Here is a 15,223-nt window from a genome sequence, read left to right on the forward strand (position 1 = left end):
CACGCTAGCATGGGTGGGATGGTACTGCAAGAGCCAACCAGGCCAAAGCCTGCACTGACTTCTGTAACTGTTTTGGCTGGATGCCCTTCCTAACACCAGCTACTCAGCAGAGTGGATTTAGTGCTTTTTATGTGGCACAAGCACAGGTGAGGTCAGTTTTGGCAAGGTTTTTACAGCCGGATGTCCTTCCTAACACCTACCACTTTACAGTGTGGACTGGGTGCTTTTAAGTGGCACCTGCACTGACAGGGTCACCAAGTACTTGCAAAACGAAAACACTTAAGAGGGCAGGAGGTGATGATGAAAAGGTTATAGTTTGGCAGATACAGGTGTCTTGCTGTAGAGGAAGTACAAGGTTACCTTGCTGGAGAGAAAAAGATCAGGAATGAAGATAGAAACAGGTGTGCTACCACAAAGAAAATACACAGTTGCCCAACCTGACGGAAGTGCAGGAGAGAGAGAGAGAGTAGGAGGCTGCAGGATGGAGATGGTGGCAGAATGCTAGGCATACTCACAAGAGACTGGGATCAGAATATAAATGGGATGTTTGAGTAAAAGAAGAGAGAGATATAGATGGTGGCAAGTGCCAGGGCATACCCTTGAAGTTCAAATGCCATAATATAAGTGACAGGATATTGCAAAGGGAGTGCGAATGAGTCGCAAAAGACCTGGGTATATATAGAGTTGGAGGGGCTACCAGATAGCAATGATACAGAGGAACAGGGCTGTGAAGACATGATTGGGGAGTGAAAGCTAGGCATCGTGAATGAAGGAGGAAATGCGAGAAAGAAGAGATGTTGATTGGTTTGTTGGGGTAGGGTGAAGGAAAAGTTTTCTTGTTATATGTGGGTGGAACACACAGGTCGGGGGTTAGGATGGCAATAATAGAATGAGACGGAATGTGGGTAGAACACAGGTTAGGGGCAAGCAGAGAGCAATGATACAGTGGCACTGGGCCAAGAGGACAAGATTGGGGAGTAGGAGGTATTCACAGTACATGAAGCGGAATGTGAGGAAGAAAAGAGATGTAGTTTGGTTCGTTGAGATAGTGTGAGAAGTTTTCTTAAGTGTGGGTGGGGCGCACAGCACTTCTAGAGCCCAGAACTTCATGTCACTAGACATCTCGGTCCATGGTCATTTCCTTTGTGAGGTCCAACTTTCTGAGATCAGTCCTTACCACTTCATCCCATGTCTTCCTGGGTTTCCCTCTTCCATGGGTACCATCCACTTTCAGTGATTGGCACTTCTTTATGCAGCTGACTTCATTCATATGCATCACATGTCCAAACCAACATAGTCTTCTCTCTTACCTGCTACATTTGATTCCTCTTATGCCCAACTTTTCTTTCAATACATTTGCACTTTGTCTAATATGTGCACTGATGTTGCACATCCAACGGAGCATACTACCTTTGTTTCTTTCCAGTCTACATGTCCTCAGCATTCAGAGCCCTGTCTCACTACCATGGAGTATAACTGTTTGTACACAAGCATCATATAGTCTACCTTTCACTCTGAGAGAGAGTCCTTTTGTTGCCAACAGAGGCAATAGCTCTCTGAACTTCCACCACCCAATTCTTATTCTGGAAACAATACTTTCAGAGCATCCTCCACCATTGCTAATTTGGTCACCTAGGTAACAGAAACTATCTACAACCTCAAGAGAGCCTCCTGGGCATTTGAGACAATCTAAGTCCCGTGTGCTCTTGTTAGATTGTCAATTGTATTTCTCTATTTAATTTGTTTGCATGTATACATATATGTATGTATAATTATGTGTACATGTATGTATGTGTGTGTGTGTCTTTATGTTCGTGTTTGTTCTCCACTGCCACTTGACAACCAGTATTGTGTTTATGTCTTTGTAACTTTGTGGTTCAGCAAAAGACCAATGGAATAAGTAACAGGCTTCAAAGAATAAGTACTGGAGTTGATTCATTTGATTAAAATTCTTCAAGGCAGAGCCCCTGCATAGCCACAGTCTAATCATTGAAACAAAAAATGCTATATGCATGTGTGTGTATGGTCACTTTGACACTGATGCACGGTAAATAGTGCACTTGTTCAGACAACGTCGATTTGATTGAGAGAGAGAGAGAGAGAGCTAATGTGTGGTATGAACATTTGATCACTATAAAACAAATTTGTGCAGGTTTAGCAAAAAAGCTGAGCACTCGCATGTCGTCTTCTACAAGAAAGTCCATCGTGTGTGTGTGTGTGTGTGTGTATATATAGATATATACATATATGGCTTGCTGTGCAGTAGGAACACAACAAACATCACCACTCTGGCCAACTTTGTGCCCTAAGAGAACAGCAGCAAACCAAAAGTTCATCAAGAGAAACAAAGAAGCCAAACATGAAGATGCAGGCACAAGCAAGCTGAGGATGGCTGTGGGCCCAAGGTGGAAAAAGAAATGGAACTTGAGAAGATAAAGGTTCTTTAAAAAAAAAACAAAAAAACAAAGTCTGCAAGTTTATGCAAAGGTTACTTATTGGCATGGAGATTTTGTGACAAGCTGTAGATTTGCTCATCCCAAATCCAGTGTGGGTGGTATTCATTTTGCTAATGTCACGGCTTGGAAGACCTGTCCCCAAGGACATGACCAGGTTACAAAATACGATGTCTCCACCATGAAGATATGTGGATGGTGCACACAATGCTCCTAAGAGGAAAAAGAATATAGATGCAGTGTAGACAGCAGCTGCTGAACCATTATCTTTTTTGGAAAATAGCACAGAGGTAGCAGACCTTGTTTTATAAGACATTAAATCTGAGAAACATGTATCAGCACTCAAGACCGTTGCAAACAACAGGGTGGTCACCTCTCATCTTGAATGTCACATCGGTATTCCTGCTGAATATCGGGCCTTGTAATGTCCCACCAATGCTGTGACACTCAAACTCAGTCGATGATACTCTGGTGGCACACATTAATCAGATGAAGAGGTAATGTGTGCTACATATTGTCCACCAGATACTCCAGATTATGGGGACTCAAATATTAACCAACCTAGATGACAGCCATCATATATGTCTAGGGGACTTCAACCTCCCTAATCATCATCATCATCATCATCGTTTAACGTCTGCTTTCCATGCTAGCATGGGTTGGACGATTTGACTGAGGACTGGTGAAACCGGATGGCAACACCAGGCTCCAATCTAATTTGGCAGAGTTTCTACAGCTGGATGCCCTTCCTAACGCCAACCACTCAGAGTGTAGTGGGTGCTTTTACGTGTCACCCGCACGAAGGCCAGTCAGGTGGTACTGGCAACGGCCATGCTCGAAAATGGTGTCTTTTATGTGCCACCCAGCAAATAATGCTCCACTCAACAAGAGGTAAAAATGCTCTGAACCTCTACTTTACAACTGATACAACGCTCATTCATAATGTTAAAGTGACACCAGTGATTCTCTTGTACCATAACTTAATAGAACTAACAATGTATGGTCTGCAGACACATTAACAAATTAATAGCAGGAGTTGAGGCAGTTCAGTGGTGCTACACTAGGAAGATTGCATCAATAGAGCAGCAGAGCTGTTTGGAAGAGAATGAAAAGGCTACAACTCTACTCACTGGATCGAAGATGGGAGAGGTATGCAGTGATATGCATATGGAAGATCTTGGAGGGGTTGGCACCAAACTTTGGTATTGGGAGCTAGCCAGCTCATGAACTGGATATCACTGCACTGTTCAAAGGCCCACGGCTATTTACTATCTTGCCAGAACATCTGTGGGATCTACATAGAATAAGGGTAGATGTTTTCAAGAAACAATTTGACCTTTAGCTGTCCAAGGTCCCAGATGAAAGTACATCACAGCAAGCAACTCAAGGGAGGGCAGTAATAGTAAACTCCCACTTTCACCAAAGGCCAATCACATAAGAATGGCTATTAAAAAAATAATTACAATGGGTGCCACAGCATGGCCACACCATTTGGGCTGAAATGCACAAAAGAATAAAAGTATATATGTATATATATATAATCATCATCATCGTTGAACGTCCGCTTTCCATGCTAGCATGGGTTGGATGCTTTGACTGGCAACGGTCACGCTCAAATGGTGTTTTTTACGTGCCACCTGCACACGAGTCAGTCCAGCGGCACTGGCAATAACCTCACTCGAATGTTTTGTTCATGTGCCAATAAGGCGATGCTGGTGACGATCACGCTCAAATGGTACGTTTTCTGTGCCACCGGCACGGAAGCCAAGATAGCTGCTCTGGCAGTGATCCCGCTCTGATAGTGCTGTTAGTGCTCCACTGGCATGGGTACCAGTCATCGAATTTGGTTCAGTTTCAATCTCACTTGTCCCAACAGGTCTTCGCAAGCCGAGTTTAGTGTTCAATGAAGGAAGGTTGGCATGGGTGCCAGTCGTCGAATTTGGTTTGATTCGATTTCGATTTCACTTGCCTCAATGGGTCTTCGCAAGCAGAGTTTTGTGTCCAAAGAAGGAAAGGTACGCATAAGTGGGTTGGCTACACCCCTGGTAAAGGCCACGGGTTATGGTCTCACTTGTCTTGCCGGGTCTTCTCACGCACAGCATATTTCCAAAGGTCTCGGTCAGAAGTCATTGCCTCGGTGAGGCCTAATGTTCGAAGGTCATGCTTCATCACCTCATCCCAGGCCTTCCTGGGACTACCTCTTCCACAGGTTCCCTCAACCGCTAGGGTGTGGCACTTTTTCACACAGCTATCCTCATTCATTCTCGCCACATGACCATACCAGTGCAATCGTCTCTCTTGCACACCACAACTGATGCTTCTTAGGTCCAACTTTTCTCTCAAGGTACTTACACTCTGTCTAGTATGCACACTGACATTACACATCCATCGGAGCATACTGGCTTCATTCCTTGCTAGCATACGCATGTTCTCAGCTGTCATGGTCCATGTTTCACTGCCATGTAGCATGGCTGTTCGTACACATGCGTCATACAGTCTGCCTTTTACTCTGAGAGGGAGACCCTTTGTCACCAGCTGAGGTAAGAGCACTCTGAACTTTGCCCAGGCTATTCTTATTCTAGCCACTACACTTTCAGCTCACTGTCCCCCACTACTGTCTTGGTCACCTAGGTAACGGAAGCTATCAATTACTTCTAGTTTTTCTCCCTGGAATGTGGCAGAAGTTGTTTTCTGCACATTTTCAGTGTTTATTGCTCCTGAGCATCTGCCACATACAAAGACTAACTTCCTAGTTAGCCTTCCTAGGTGTCCATAGCTTACACTGGGTACATCTTATTGAGTTTCTACCTACGCCTTTTCTACAGATTGAGCAGGGCCATCTACCTGAAGGGATTTGTGTTTTGTCTACCTTCCTACTTATTAGGGCTTTGGTTTTAGCTAGGTTGATTCTAAGGCCCTTTGATTCTAATCCTTGCTTCCACACCTGAAGAAACTTCTTGAGTTCTGATAGTGACTCAGCAATTAGAGCAAGATCATCAGCATAGAGGAGCTCCCAGAGGTATCCTGTCTTGAATTCCTCTGTTATCGCCTGGAGGACTTTGATAAATAGGAGTGGGCTGAGGACCGAACCTTGGTGGACCCCTACCTCCACCTGGAATTCTTCACTGTACTCATTGCCAACCCTCACCTTACTGACAGCGTCTCTGTACATGGCTCGCACAGCTCTCACTAACTATTCATCTATCCCTAGTTTCCTCATTGACCACCAGATAAGGGATCGGGGGGCCCTGTCAAAGGCTTTCTCCATGTCAGTAAAGCCAAGTACAGAGGTTTATCTTTGGCTAGGTATTTCTCCTGCAGCTGTCTTACCAGAAATATAGCATCAATGGTGCTTTTCCCTGGCACAAACCCAAACTGCATCTCATCTAAACTGACTCTCCCTAATTAGTTGGGCTATGACCCTCTCCATGACCTTCATTACCTGATCAAACAACTCGATACCTCTAATTATTTGTATCTAAAGTGTTACCTTTACCTTTGTAGCAGTTGACTATGATGCTGCTACACCAGTCATTGGGTATGACTCCTTCGTGTATCACCTGGTTAACTATACGGGTGACTAGGCTATAGCTGACACTGCCAGATATTTTAAGCATCTCTGCAGTGATTTTGATGGGCCAGGGGCTTTCCCTGTTTTCATACTCTTAATAGCTTTGTATACTAAGGTACTGTCAATTTGGATAGCTATATATGTGTATGTTTATACATATATATATATATATATATATATATATATATATATATATATATATATATATATATATATATATATATATATATATATATAGGCACAGGAGTGGCTGTGTGGAAAGTAGCTTGCTTACCAACCACATGGTTCTGGGTTGATTCTCACTGGGTGGCACTTTGGGCAAGTGTCTTCTACTATAGCCTCGGGCCGACCAAAGCCTTGTGAGTGGATTTGGTAGACGGAAACTTAAAGAAGCCGTCGCATATATATATATATATATATATATATATATATATGTGTGTGTGTGTATGTTTCTATGTCTGTGTTTGCCCCCCCCCCCCCCCCATCGCTTGACAACTGATGCTGGTGTGTTTACGTCCCCGTCACTTAGCGGTTCGGCAAAAAGAGACCGATAGAATAAGTCCTGGGGTCGATTTGCTTGACTAAAGGCGGTGCTCCAGCATGGCCACAGTCATAAGACTGAAACAAGTAAAAGAGTAAGTGCAAAGTTAAACCTGGCTAAGGAAATTGGCATCAATAATACTTCTTCATGGTACAAAACTAAACTGTATCTCATCCAGGCTAATTTTTTTTTCCTGTTCAGTTAAACTACTTATGTGTGTGTGTGTCTATATATCTGGAGCCTAAAAGCTCTGTTGACTATATTGCAAGCTCCAAGCCCCCCCCCCCCCAATTTAATTCATACTGCTTGAATAGTTGAGGTTCTTCACCTTCACTGCTATTGAAGTCTTCATGATCATTGCTGTTTCTGCCTTCTGACTCAGAACTCAAGTGTATGTCTTCATGGTTCCTTAGTGGTGATGTGACTGGAATGTATGGTCCATTGGCAACAAGTTGCAATGCAGAAGGGAGATCTGGATAAATCATTGGAATCCTAAAATGAAAAAAACTTTGTATATTTTGTTCATTGTCTTCTTCAACATAAATTGAACAAGCTTTATGAGGAGCCCACTTCTTATCTTGGTCCTTTATACCAAAGTTGGCATAGCAAGATTTTTTGACAAATTTGGTAATATTTCTCAGATGCTTTTTAAATCATTATCTTGCTACGAATGTAACAAAAGTTGCCCAGGCTTGCTTGCACATTTCTACAAGACATCCTTGCTTCAAATGATATGGAGATCTGTAAGGAAGTGGACATTTTTTACAGTATATGTTGATTTACCATCTAAATGCTTACATAATATTAAAGAAGCATTGAAATGTAACATATACAATGAAACAATGTTTGTAGTATATATATAAATTGAAAAAAAGGCATGAGGAAATAACTGATAAAAAAAAAAAAAAAACGCTTTAACCTAAGCAACAGGACCTTTTAAAGCATGTCTCTCTCCTCACTGCTTGTAAGTGACTGTAGCTACAGTGATGCAGGTACTTTTGTGTAGCTGAAATGGCCTGAACATTGCTAGATATTTATATTTCCAAATTACACCTTTTAGATATACAGTTATAGTCTATTATGGTAATTAATAGTAATGATAAAAGACAATAGTCAAATTCTGACATAATGGTAAAATGCAATGATCGATTTTGTGAAGAAACTCTGTGATAGGGTAATTTCTTTGCAATTTTTGAAATCAGCAGATAAAAATTGATCAATTTCACCTAATAAATGTAAAATAATGTTTTGGTCGTAGACCTGTGTTATGGATTGAAGGCCTATGTGATATTAATTTTGAAAACTTACACCATTTCTCTTGTCTAGTTTTAAATTTGAAAGTGAAATATATCCTTTGATTATATTTAATTTCATATTTCTAATATTTTTTAGGATGAATTATTAAAGGATTTAGAAGAAATCCATGCTGCTCAAGAAATGTCTATAATAGAAATGTGTCATAATGTTGGGAAGAAAATTGAGAAGATAGAAGATGGAAGTAAATTTGCAGAACGTGTTATGAAAAATGGGAACAGCTATCAAATACTCATGTTACATAAAGTCATTGTCAATCAGATGCTATATCTTTTTAACAACAATCCTAAGCCAGATTTGAATAGAAGTATTGAGTTCAAGACAGATGACGTTGTATTTACTGAAGCCATCCGAAAAACATTTGGTTCCATTCAGCTGGTGAATGCAAATGACCCAAAGGTCCTATATTATTTGTTTTTAAATTGGCTTATTATAATGTGTATTATGATTTTGTTTTCAGTATTTAAGTTAGAAATAAGTATTGCAGGTAATAATTCAGTTTTAAATGTGCATGAAACAGTTTTTACGAGCAGAACTAACTCTAGCATTCATAATATTAATAAATACATGGGTTAATTTTTTAATATTGTAATAACAAAAGTAAAACTTTGATTTAATATCCGGCCCCACCCCCAGCCAAATAGTTCCCCAACTTCTTGGCTCTTAGCTCCCAGGCCATGTTCCCAATACCATATTCCACTCTGTAATTATACATAGGATGTATACACCCATCTTCCTTATTAAGTATGCTGCAAATTTAAAACAATATATATATAGCAAACCAATTTATTTAGCAATATGAAAGGAAATATTTACATTTTATTTGTATCTGCATTATTTACACTTTTAATGAAATGGGTGTACTAAGTGAGGGATATAGGCTTTTTAGTATGAAGTGGGAAGGCACTAACTAATAAGTTGTCTTGAATCTCTAGGTTAAATAATTATCAGTTTCTTTCTCTGCTTGGAAAACACTGAAATTCAGTTTACTAAATATGATGTTGGGAAGGTAATTAAGTGCATCTCAACTTAGTTCCAGAGGGTAGGTTACTGACGAGAAAGGTATTTTTGTAACCAAAAATCCAAGATTACTTTAAAACTTTGGTCTACACTTATTGTCATTTGGGAGTATAAGGAGTATGATTTTATGTCTATTTCTGCTTTCTCATTCCTTGTATCTTGGAGTGGGGTTGAATAGCCAGTCTGCTATTGTAAGAAAAGAAAATCTGACACATTTCTGTGCAGCTCATTCAGATATACCCAATATAATTTAAAGGTTTCCTTCAGCAATTCAGAATTTTGAAAACTATTAGAGCTCACAGTGGAATCAGAAATGTGAAAAAAGTTGATTTAACTTTTAAGTTGAGCTGATTCATTTCAGAAAACTTAGTGGTGAGGAAATACTGATTACATTTTTAAAAACTGGATAGAAAAATTTAATTTAATTAGTGTTGTACTTTTAATTCCATGCAGGTATTGTCTGATGGTGTCACAGTAGACTCTATCCTATACAATTATAAGCCTTTTTGTAGTCTCCTGTGATGATTACTATTGACACAAAAACTTGTCAATTTTCTTTTTTAATATTGAACTCTTTCAAAATTAATAAATCACTCCTCTACTCTGTGGGATATAGAGGTATTTTGCTTTCTGTTAAAATCTTCAGATTTTCCAACTCCCACTTGAAATATATATATATAACATGTATATGTGTATTTATGAAATTGAAAGTTAATGCTATCACATGCATAAATAAAAATAAATAGGCATGACCATAAGAACTTCGCTTTCAACTGTATGGTTTTTAGGTTTAGTCCCACTGTGTAGGATTAAATACTTGGGGCAAGTGTTTCTTTTTACTGTAGCTCTTGACTGACCAAAGCCTTAAAAGGATTTGGTACACAGACTGAAAGCCTGTATTGTTTGTGTGAATAATAATAATAATAATAATAATAATAATATATATGTATAAGTTGTCTGTCTTTACATTTGCACTTCTGAAAATTACAAGCTACTTGTGGCAATGTTAGTGTCATTTCTTGGAGATCAAAATATATATGCTTGCTTGGCACCTTCAACAACATGAAATATATTACCTTACTTGAGAAACAGGTAAGGGTTAGCAATAGGGAAACCAACTGATAGTAAAACAACACTCAGGTAATATATTCATCTAGCACATCCAGCATAGAAAAACGGATGTAAAAGTGAACAAATGAATAAACTGTCTGCCTCTACAGAGTGAGCCCTACTGACTCTTTTTGCCTGACTGACCACCGATTTTAGGAGAAACTAGTTGAAACTGATAACTTTTTTATGGTGACTCTATTTGGTTAGTTTGAGTGTTAAGGAAGCCTAGTACTTACTCCAGTTCCTTTGTTGAACAGTGATGCAGACACACTAATCTTTATCAAGCAACATGATGCTTGTGCATAATATGTGCAGTTTCCATCTACCAGATTTACTTACAAGGCATTGATTAGCACAGAGCTATAATAGAAGAGACTTGCCTAATGTTTCATGCAGTGGGGACTGAGCCCAAAACCATGTGGTCATGAAGCCAACTTCTTAACTGTACAGCCATGTGTAAGCATATATTTTCTCTATATATCAAATCAACATTAATGATGTTATTTTGTTTCAATTTCTTTACAGATTGAAAATCCAATATCATCTCTTCATTCATCATTTGAAAATGAAGGCTTCAGTCTACCCACTGGTGTACTGAGTCCGGAGTTGCCTCAAGTATCTACTTCAGAATTTCCCAATATGCATGCAGTTACACCAGTACCTATTACTGGGGGATCTCATTTTAATTCATTGCACATGTCATCATCTGATTCTTCCCCAATGGGAGTTGCAATCACTGGTGCACACAACATTCCTGAAAACAGCCTGTCGCGTAGCTCTCACAGTCCTGCTATGTCCGATAGCGGCATTTCAGTTGATGCTGCTAGTACTAATAGTGCACCAAGTGCCCCACTTTACCATGATATGACAAAACTAGGACGAGGTAAGCATTGGTGTTTTTTATAATTAAATTTTTTGTTTGATTTACTGAAATGTGAAGATTAAAAAGTGAATGCTTTACTTTGGTAAAATACTAATTTTTGCATTGAAGTATTGATGTGTGAATATGCTCTAGTATATATAACTACATTAGACTTCAGTAGATTGAAAGATAAATAGGCTGGCTCTTGTAGGTGCTCTTTATGTCACCTAACTGCTCTAATTTTACTATAGAGTCATAGAACATATCTTCAAAATTAACAAAAATGTATCTAATAATGTAACACAAAAGTATTCAGCTATTTTGCCTGTACCTCTTTGTGTGACCTATTATTTCCAGCTTCTTGTGTTATTTGAAATTATGTACCATCAATTTTAATATTGTAAATTTCTAAATGTACAAAAAATATCTCACCCATGGAAAAATGTCAAAACTAAATTGCTAATGTTTTGTATCATACCTGTCCATCTTCATACCTGTTTGTGCTTAGTCATATATTGGCATAAGTAATAGCTTTAGAGCATTCTCCAGTGCTGGTTTAATTACAAACTAGTCATAATTACTCTGGAGCACACACATCTTTTTACGGATGGCTACATGAAGCTATTCATAATTACTGTGGAGTTCATATTTCTATATTTTCATCTATACAATAACTCTTCGTAATCACTTTGGAGTACACAGCCTTTTTAGGGTTGGCTGTACACAACTAATTTCTTTTCATCTTGTAACAGGTTATTTTTAAAGAATTTTTTTAAATCTTAAAATTGATTAAAAAAATTTTTTTTTCTTTATGTCTAGGACAACTCTCTTTGAATGAACACATTGTTTCTGGATTGAACATAACTGTAAATGGACTAACTACTTCTGGAAGTAGGACTGAAACGCCAGTTTCTCAAACTGATTCCACTCTTGCCAATATACTTAGTCCAACTGCTACAACTTCTCCTCTTCCAACCACAAATTTATCAAATATAGATACACTAGTGGGATTTTTAAATCAGACACCATCAACAAATATGATCAACAACTTGGGAAATTTAGGAAGCTTAAGTGGACTTGGTAACATGGGGATAATGAATTCACTCACCAATATAAATTCAACTTCTACATCAGGTCTGTTGCTAACTTTTTTCTATATTTTGTAATTAAATTCTTTATTGTTTTGTTTTATTTCTAAAGGTCACAAATCATATGAAAATTAAAACCCAATTGTACAGTGTAGCTTTCACTAAATTCAAAATTTTACAAGATAGGTTTAAGTAGAATCCTAAAACTATTTCATGAGTTTAAATTTAACATTGGTGTCTCTTGGCTATTTCTGAATTGTTCAAATAGATTGAACCAGTTTATTTATGATTTGAAGTTTTCTAATTGAGGTAGTTTTCTTTATAAAAGCAGAGCAATGAAGATAAAAATAGGAGTTAAATGTTAGAATAAAGTGAATATCAGATTGTTAGTGTGAGAAAACAAGGAGTTTGACAGCCTTATCAGAATTGATTTTGAAGAATTAGAATTTTGTTTTTTTTTATTATCTAATTTGTCTGGCACAATTTTTATCATTTGAGACATTTGGTTTGCATTCTTTAGGCCAAAAACGGTAGTTTCACTCCAGTTCTGATATTATGTAATATGTGAAAATGTATTATGTAAATATGTGAATCAAATGATTGTATCATTAAGGTAAAAAGTGAGAGGATTGTAGAGGACCATCTTCAAGAAATGGAACTTGGTAGGTTGGTTGAGTGAGAGGCTAATATCGTATGGTCTACTACAAAAACTGACCAAAGAAAGCACGAAACATAATGAGCATGCATAGAATAATTGCTTTTATCTTGAATGCATGACATTCAGTTTCAGTTTTTTTTATTTATTATTTTGTTACATAGATAACACTTTTTTGTTGGTTAAAAAAAGACCGAAAAAATTTTGCTTAGTTGTAATGTATTTATATGAAGTGGTTTCACTTGAAAAATTTAAGAAACAAAATGAAGTATGCTTGCTGTGTAGTTAAGATCATATGATAATTATAAGCCCTTTTATGTGAAATCACTTCCTCGTACTATTTCTCATTGCAACATGCAACCATTATACTTTAATATTGGTTTCAAATTTTGATACAAGGCCAGCAATTTCATGGCAGTGGGTAAGTTGATTACATTGACTCCTGTGGTTAACTGGTACTTCTTTTATTGACCATAGAAGGATGAAACGCAAAGTTGATCTCAACAGCATTTGAGTTCAGAACATAGAGACAGGTTAAATGCTGCCAAGTGTTGTGCCCAGCATGCTAATGAGTCTGCCAGCTCACTGCCTTGACCATTATACTTTAATATTACAAGTTCATCTAGCACTCAGCATTTGTACATTCATTGGTATTATTTGTGTTAATATTATCAATTCTAAGGTAGTGAGCTGACAGAATTGTCATTGTGCTGGAAAATATGCTTCTTCTGACTTGACATTCTGAGTTCAAATTCTGATAGGATCAACTATGCTCTTTGTCCTTTTGTGGTTGATAAAATAAGTACCAGCTGAAGACTAGGTCAATATAATTGACTTGTACCCTTCCACAAAATTGGTGGCCTTGTGCTAAGATTTGAAACCATTTTTGTTTAAATTTCCATTCAAAATATATTTAGCAACAATTTAAAGGAAAATTTTCCTGAAATGTTTTCTCTTTCTAGGATCAATATCAAATACTTCTAGTGCATCTAGTAATAATTTTCCTACAAATATATCTCCACCATATCCTCCTATTCGCAGAAGTAACAAAATGAGCCCTATGCAAATAAGGTAAGTCTTTTTTTTTTTAATTCCTTGGAGAATGTGCATATATTGAATTTTTTTTTACTTACAAAAAAAGAAAAGAAAAAATTTGAAAGAATAGGTGTATATAAGATTTTAGTAATTTAACATCAGCTTGACATTTTTGTTTTATATATTACATTGCAACATGGAAAAGAGAACATTAAAATGATGATGGCAGTTTAGACAAATTATCTTAATTACTCAACATTCAGTTTAAGGAACCTTCAATAATTTTAATTACTAATTTCTTTCTTGACCTTTATCTGTATTCCAGCTTTGGCTTAATGATGATGAAAGTTAATATCCTGGGTATGATTTTAAATAGCATCACGTGCCAGGGTCTAAGGTTGAGAAATCCTAGATATTGAAAAAAAATGCAGTTACTTTTTAACAAACATGATTCTCAGAACTTTTTGGATGAGGATCAGAAGTTTCTGCAACAGTTGCAGAATAAACTGTATTACAAAATGATTTCAATTCAGTATAGTCCTTGATTAGGCAGTACTCTATAACTAGCTAGGGTTAGCTAGTAATTGCTGTTACAGGAGGAACCTTAGAGTCTAAAAGCTACAGGATAAACATAAAGACAATAGAAGCTGCTGCCTGTAGATGATGGACATTAAAGGCCAAAGGATCAGCTCCAACAGAGCAGGGTTGCTGAAGTTGTTGCATCCTCAATATAACTATCAGCAAATGAAAAAGATGAATTCACAATGTGATGACACCAGAATCAGTTCCTGAATTAACATCATCAGCCTTTGAGTCAGCATTGGTTCCTGATGATTATGATACAATATTTTTAAATCTTCAAAGACTGCCCAAACCTGATGTAGATATAGATGCTGCAGTCATTGTCTTCTAGCGTAAATTGTACTTTATTGTCAGCATTTCCAATATGAGGATGCTGACCAAGAAGGAAGAACTTGTGTGTATAGCATTTGGCACCATAAATCTGCAAGATTACCAAAACATGATGAGCCATTTCTGCAGGATACATTTTAGTGATACAGCTTTTAGAACCATACAGGTAAACTCTAGACATAGTCATCACTATAACAGCTGTGCTCAAATGGATTATATCTTAGCTAGAAAAAAAATGGATTAACAACATAAAAATACATGTGAATAGAACAACTTCAAGGGCATTATATCTTAGCATGGAATTGTTTTATGCAAATGCTAGATATGTTGCTGCAAGAACACCAGTTCCTATGAAACAAATTGAGTGGGGAATAATATCAGTGTTGCTCAACTATGTGAGGAGTTTACAGTTGTAGTACAAAACAGGTTCATCATACTCTGTGACAGGCTTGAAGACAAATATTGCAGTGCTGCATATGACACTCAAATTACAGTCAATGGACACACAGCACTGCAGTTGCTTCCAAAGATGAAAGTGAAGACACCTTTGCTTTTAAATCAACGGTAACAAGGGCCAGAGAGAGAAAGTAGTCTGACACCTCAGTTTTAGTTTCACTTGGAATACTGAAATGAATTATGATTCAGCTAAGTTGCACTTGATG

The 15,223-nt window shown here is 37.6% G+C and overlaps 1 protein-coding gene across 2 annotated transcripts in view; it reads left to right on the forward strand.

Annotated features, from left to right (window-relative positions):
* LOC106873738 (protein meiotic P26) overlaps positions 1-15,223 on the forward strand; it is a 40,809-nt gene that overhangs the window by 20,140 nt on the left and 5,446 nt on the right. For both annotated transcript variants that reach the window (XM_014921230.3, XM_014921229.3), the window contains exons 5-8: positions 7,958-8,278; positions 10,535-10,892; positions 11,691-12,005; positions 13,577-13,685. In XM_014921230.3, coding sequence (XP_014776716.1) covers positions 7,958-8,278; positions 10,535-10,892; positions 11,691-12,005; positions 13,577-13,685 — 1,103 coding nt within the window. The remainder of the gene's footprint in view (positions 1-7,957; positions 8,279-10,534; positions 10,893-11,690; positions 12,006-13,576; positions 13,686-15,223) is intronic.

This window comes from Octopus bimaculoides, chromosome Z (assembly GCF_046866305.1).
Source record: "Octopus bimaculoides isolate indiv1 chromosome Z, ASM4686630v1, whole genome shotgun sequence".
Lineage (NCBI taxonomy): Eukaryota > Metazoa > Mollusca > Cephalopoda > Octopoda > Octopodidae > Octopus > Octopus bimaculoides.